Source organism: Dermacentor albipictus, chromosome 1 (genome assembly GCF_038994185.2).
Source record: "Dermacentor albipictus isolate Rhodes 1998 colony chromosome 1, USDA_Dalb.pri_finalv2, whole genome shotgun sequence".
Lineage (NCBI taxonomy): Eukaryota > Metazoa > Arthropoda > Arachnida > Ixodida > Ixodidae > Dermacentor > Dermacentor albipictus.
This window is the reverse complement of record NC_091821.1, coordinates 453,635,398-453,642,003: the sequence shown is the minus strand read 5'-3', so window position 1 is coordinate 453,642,003 and position 6,606 is coordinate 453,635,398. Positions and strand designations below refer to the sequence as shown.

General features: G+C 46.1%; 1 protein-coding gene across 1 annotated transcript in view; it reads left to right on the top strand.

Moving 5' to 3' along the window:
* Window positions 1–809: 809 nt before the first annotated feature.
* LOC139054378 (uncharacterized) overlaps window positions 810–6,606 on the top strand; it is a 26,498-nt gene continuing 20,701 nt past the window's right edge. Inside the window, exons 1-2 of the mRNA XM_070531291.1 lie at window positions 810–896; window positions 5,358–5,608. Coding sequence (XP_070387392.1) covers window positions 810–896; window positions 5,358–5,608 — 338 coding nt within the window. The remainder of the gene's footprint in view (window positions 897–5,357; window positions 5,609–6,606) is intronic.

The following is a 6,606-nucleotide window of genomic DNA, read 5'->3' as shown; positions in this document are numbered from 1 at the left end:
CTGTAGTTTTTCCAATTTATTAATGGGGTAAGCTTGATAGGCATGCCACATTACACAGACATAATAAAGTATTGTACAGACACGTATGAAGTTTACAGTTTCTTCAACTTCTCCCGTTGCCTGTCTGAAATTTCTGCCAATAAAATGTAGCATCCTAGCGGCTTTTGCTATGGAAGTGTCAATCTACTTGTGCTAAGTGACTGATTCGGTGAAATAGACTCCTAGGTACTTGCTTTTCGACTGTATGTCGATAAACGCGCCGTTAATGTTATATCGGTGCTGTGATTTGCATAATTTTCTATGAAACTGCTAGTGCCCGTTTTGACATCTAACTTCACGTTCTTTTTTTACACCAGCTCGCTACCTTATCTAAATATGCTGACGAAGTATCTATATCATTTTCAGTAGTAATTTCTCTGTATATCACACAATAGTCGGCAAATAGCTTTGTGGGTGTTGTGTTGTAATATTTTCCAATGTCATCTATCTAGATTAAAATAACAAGGGTCCCAGTACCGCTCCCTGAGGAATGCCCGAAGACACGCTTATTGATGAAAATTTGGTGTTCTTTAATGTTCAATTGCAATGGTAGGTCCAGATCAAATTTTTCTGCTCTATATGGAGCAATCCTATTCCAATGGCAGAATGAGAGCGTGAGTTGTGTGCTCGAATGGCAGAGTAGGATCAGCCACCGATTCCGGATCACATTGCCGAAATCGGCCGATTTTACCGGAAGTCCCCGTGACGTATAGTTCCTTCATCCGACTCTGCTTCCTGTCACGCTCGCCTGTTGCCGGTCTCGGGCAGCTATGGATGACATGGAAAAGATGGGTGCTACGTCACGCCATGCGTTCTTGTTCTTGATCTTGGATGGTGACATTTCCGACTCGGGCACAGTAAGTTCCCAAGTCCAGTGTCGATTCTTGGCAACTTACAAGCAGGGCAACTTACAACTTACTGCAATGACAACTTAGATGCAGGGCAGAGAATCGTTCAGGCTTCGAGTATCTCGCTGGGTTATCTCTGGGCGGAGCGCAATTCGGAACGCGTGATTTGTCTTTATACAGCTGCGCATGCACTAGAAGTGCAACTGGTATTCACATAATGCTGCCACATACAAACGTTTGCCCATTGATGATTGATTTATCATAACTCAAGCGAACACGATTTTTTTTACTTTTCCCTTGCGCATAATTCCAAAACTAACGCTTTTTTTCTTGCACGGCTAGGCTGAAATCTTCAGAGATGTTCTTACGAGTGACCTTTACTCTAGAAGCGTTTTTAAAGACGGTTTCTCTTGCCTTCCACCTTAAAAAGCGTGCTAGTTTGGGCCGGTTCTACCTTTTCTATGAAAACACTTACGTGATGAGCCGGTCATCGGAAATATTAGGGAGTTTCGTGCCATCTTGGCATATTCCGCTAATTAATTTTCCAGGCGCTTCCCATGTCTTGTTAGTCTCCCTGCCAGGCACTCCGAAAAAGAGCAAATTCTGTCTACGGCTTCTATTGTCTAAGTTGTCTAGTTAAGCAGTCAGTTTATCTTCAGCTTTTTCTACCACACAATACGACTTACTACAACGCTTGTCTTCTCTATAAAGAATGGAATTTCGAATTCTAATTCATATTGTCCTGTTTAAATTTCGGTTAGCTTGGCGAGCACACTTTCGCGGCCTCTTTTCACTTCTAAGAGATTATGATAGGTCACGCGCCACTGCATTAATCTGTCCTGGATTAACGTCTACGTCCCCCAATAGGAGCTGTAAGATTTAGGAGAGTGTCAGGCAGCCGTCGTAGAGAAAGAACAGCATAGCATCAATAAAACACAGGCTGGCATGTTGAAAGCACTCGATCATTTGTCGCTTGCTAATGGGGCACAACATTCTCGGAAGCATAACATTGCTAGAGCGATAACACTTAGATTTGTTTAGGTAACTGACCTGGTACGTTCATAAGTCTGAGTATGGGCCGAAAAGTGTGTCGTGGCCCAGTTGCTTTAGGCTTGGCTGGTCCTTTATATGGCCAGCGGAAAGCGAAACGGTAAAGTTGCCCCGATGGGCAGATTCTATTTCGGTGCCTCGAGGATCGTACACAATTTCCAGCCAAAAAGTGCGGCTGGTGTTACATTCTTGTAGTATAAAAAGGCAAAGGCCTGCTGCAGATTTGGTAATACATGAAGTTATACAGTAGGGTTAGAGTTCTTGCATGACAAAACAAGCCGCAATGGAAAGTACACGCGGTTGCATACTTGCGCGGCCGCCCTCGCGAGCGGCAAGAGGGTGCGCGCTCCTCCATCGCTCGCTGCTGATAACCGCCGCCGCAGCCGCCACCACCACTTCCACTGTGACGTCAGTGAGCAGAGCGAGCGCGCCCGCTTTTATGAGCAACAACACTTGGCGCGACAGCAACCACTAAACGTAGTTTCGCGAGGGGCTGCGCTGAGGCGTCGTACGCTGAAGGGGTTCTGTCCAGTCACTGGGTACACGTCGCATGGTTGCTTAGTCACTGGATAAAAAAAATTATAGCGCTCCTTATCGCGTACAGTTCGCAGCGTTCTCAGTGCACGCCTCGCATCAGGCATAAAGAGAGGCGTTGTGTGAGTTGCGCAGCAACGGAAAATAAGAACACAAGCAGTGCAGCGAAAATTTGTGCATTTTGGTGATTTTCAAGTGCTACAAAGAAAAAGATAACTTCCAAATAAAAAAAAAGGATATATTTTCTTACTCGCTGGATATCTGTCTTTTCTCGATCAAAAAAATACTGCTCAAGACTGAATGATGCCTTAATCTGATATCAAAATGCCATTAAGGTGTTAAGCACGCGAACTTCATAGCCTTTCTGGCTTGTAGGATGCATTTCGGTGATTTGCAAAGTTGGGGGCGGGGGGCGGGTAATTCGAAGTGATCAGTAAGTTATTTACTTAGATTTGCAATTACTTTCTATGCTTCCGGCATAGTTTGTTTATGCAAAATTTTTATATAGGTTGCTATCATTCATTTAGATGTACTCACAGTATCAGCCACAGTGGTCGCGCGTTTTCGCGCGACTCAGTTATGACAGACAAATACAATAAACAAATGAATACACTTGCTACAGCTAATAACGTTACCTGGATTCCCATACCTTACTTTTCATGCAGGGTTGTGCTATCTACTCCGCTACCTAGTGGCGGTGGTGCGCTTGACGTACTTGCAGCGGAGAAAGGGTCGACGGTTTGTTTACCTGGAATCTGAAAAGTACGATGACGTCGTAAATGGTGGAGCGGTTTGCACGCCGGTGGAGTGGTCGACGGAATGTCCGCAACAAAGGCAGCACATAGAAAACGCAAGTCTGGTGTACGTTCTCGTCAATGGGATATGCACCATTCCTGCATGAGTACAGATAATGCCTTTTTTTTCTGAATGACAGAGTAAATTGTTATTTAGGCAACTGCAAGCAGGTATCTATACGAAGGAAACAACAGAATAAAAACATAGCGAGACAAAATATGCGACATCCATTCAGCAGAAGTTCACAAGGTGGAGGACGATGTTGAAATATTTCGGTTATTCACGTCATATTTCATGAATCTTCCTCTATGATGTGGGGGCCGCATTACTGATTCTTTCCCGACCTAAGGCGAAGTGTCTAGAAAATTAACAACTTCGAAAGTATGGGCTATGAAGCGGGGGCTACGAATTGTCAGAAATGTTGCCCAAATATGTCAGCTTCTAGCAGCTGTCCTGTGTATGAAGCTCAAAGTCGGTTATAATAATCTTCGCAGTTCTTTGCCAGTGCCGTACCTGCATAACATTTTCTCTTTGTTGCATACTTATGTGCGCCATGCTTGTGCGGAGAGTGCCGAACTGAAACGTTTTCGTTCAGATTTTCGTTCTCATAGAGGAAAAACGGCTCAGTTTTGAATCTACTCGGAAACGTGAAGTAACTGTTCAAGCCGGTTTCAACCAATTTATGTATGCATACCAGACGAATAATGGCAGAGAAGCTGCATAAATTTATGTTGAGAAAATTGGTGGCGCTGCTAAGTGTCGCGGAAGCACGTAATTATAATAAAAAAGGCACAAGTGTTGTTTTTTCAGGCTGCAAGTAATTGAAAAAAAGGATCACTCTGATCCAACATTACTCTTGTCATCTAATGGAAGAGAGGCTTTAGTGAAATGCCTAATTAATCCTGTGTAACTATTTGCAATGCTAAAAAATCCGTTTAACGTAGAGAAAACAACGTCACGACAACTAGAGCGGTGCATAATGTATGTCTAAGGAAGAAAGGTCACGAGAGGTACACGCACATAGATGTATGACTCATGCGTATGTATGCTTTCCATGATCAACGACAGCAAGAAAAACAGCCGAAAAGACAACTCAGGCCGCGTATCGATTGAGGGTTAGCCATAACTACGACCTTAGGTGGTTTTTCACTACGGAATTACTAGACAATGAGCGCTAACAATATACCGATGCTTCGCCAATTGGCTCAACCAATTCCAGCCGTTCAGGTGACCATACCTGCGGAACGCTATCTGATAGACCAGAATGCAGCAGTTAACCCAAGAGAACGACGAATACCCTTATAAAGTTGGATACGCCATGGGATGCAAACTATCCCCAGCTATGCAATGGGTTTTTCAAATCCGTTATTATTTCAGCTGCGCGCTTTATGCGCGCAGCTGAAATGCGCGCAGCTGAAATGCGCGCAGCTGAAAAACCCTCACCAACTCGCCTAATGCCAACGAACCCTCATCTTTACTCACAACCCCAGCGCAGTTAGACCGCTCGATCCCGAAGAAAACCTCTGCACATTTGTATGCCTACTCACGAACTTCACAAGGCTTCGAGTGTGTATACTTTTGTTCACTGGGTGCAAGCACGTGTTCATGACCCCAAAAATGACCTTGCGGACCGCATTTCTCACACTTTCTCGACACCTGTAACTCTTTCTCTTCCCCTTTGCTATGACCCACACTTTGTTCTCATTGCCCATTTCCTTGGAGCCATCATCGACCGTGATTTCTCTTGGAAACCACATATTTCATATATGAAGAAGGGGGTGACTGAAATAGCCCATGTATTCAAAGTTGTTGGCAGAAAGTCACGGGGCGCATCTGAGTAACCGATACTACAACTATACCATACCAAGTATACCAAGTATTTGCCAGTTTACGTGGATCTAGAGAGCCTGCAGCAGCTTCAGCAGAGACAGCACCTTGTTGTCCCGCTTTCCTAAAATGCAGTTAAGTAATCTTCCTTCTCACAAACACCGTTAACGTCAGCAAAGGCTTTGAGGACTTTCAGCAAAGGCTTTCAGGACTTTCAGGATGTTAGGCAGAGCTACGCGCTGAAGTGAATTTCTACACGTGCAGGGTGTTGACGAGATCCTTTTCTACGGTGTCAACACGGACGGGGACCGCCTCGCGGTGAGCGTTTCTCGCCTCCGCAACCACGTGGCCCAGCTCTGGCTAGACCTGCACACCCGAGACGGAAGGCGCTACTCGCTGCCGGCGGGGGTCACGCTCGACCGCAGCGCCGGAAGCTGCTTCTCGGCCGCCGGTCTGAGGCTGCAGTGCTTGGCGCCCAATCGCCGGTGGCGCGTCGCGTTCAATGGGATGCTCAGGTTAGTGCCTCTCACGAGTGCGTAGACGTGAGTAATATTGCTGGATACACAAACTGCGGGATAAAGAACAACATTAGTCCCAGAATGTTCGGAAGCAGATAATAATATTGGTTTTGAAGCAACGCAACACATTTATTTCCTCTGAAAAAAAAAATACAGGCGAGATTTGTTATTGCAAAACAGCTGAGAAGCATATGTGAACGCGTACTCGCCAGTTTGCCGATATTTGCCTAAGAGAAGAAAAAAGTTCACTCGATGAAGAGGACTGACGTTGAAGAATATGGCGACAACAGTTCTTCGACAGAGGTTGATTTCCAAGTGTGCGTGGTCAGTTTAGTGTGTTGCGAAAATAAAATAAAAAATGGCTGTGGCTTAGCTAAGGTTAAGCCCAGGATGCGAAGCATACTAGCCCTTATTTTAACGCGACAGCGTTAAGGAACTCGTGTCGCAGAAAAGCCGGTGTCGTCGGTGTCGGCTCAGGCGTGCGGCGCTTGCTCAGGCGCACATTTCGTTGTCGCGCCGAACGCTGCGTTGCTCGACGCTCACCGCGTCCGATGCGGGGCGCGTAGTCGCTGCGCCCTAGCAAAGCCACCTAGAAACAGTCTCTGTAGCACGCCGCAACCTTCGCTTCTCATTTAAACGAGCAGCTCTGTCTCCAGGAGGCATCTCACCTCGTGAGTGTCTAGCAGAGGCAAGCGCAGCTGCTTATATACCGCCGCGACGCCGCGAGCGACGGCGCGAGTTGGAGCCCCGTTTCTCCTCTGTCGTGACGTCACGCTGTCACGTGGTATTAAAGGCGACACCGCCGCACCTGAGGAGCTGGGTTGAGCTCTAGTATTATGTTTCGCATAAAAAAGACCACCCGCACCTAGTCTATTGGCTACCAACAAAAGTTTACTGCTTCACAAACGAAGATATTATCCGTACCCATCAAAGCGATACCAGCGCAATGGTGTTCACCGACTGTCGCACCCACATACAAAGCGTTTAAGTTCACA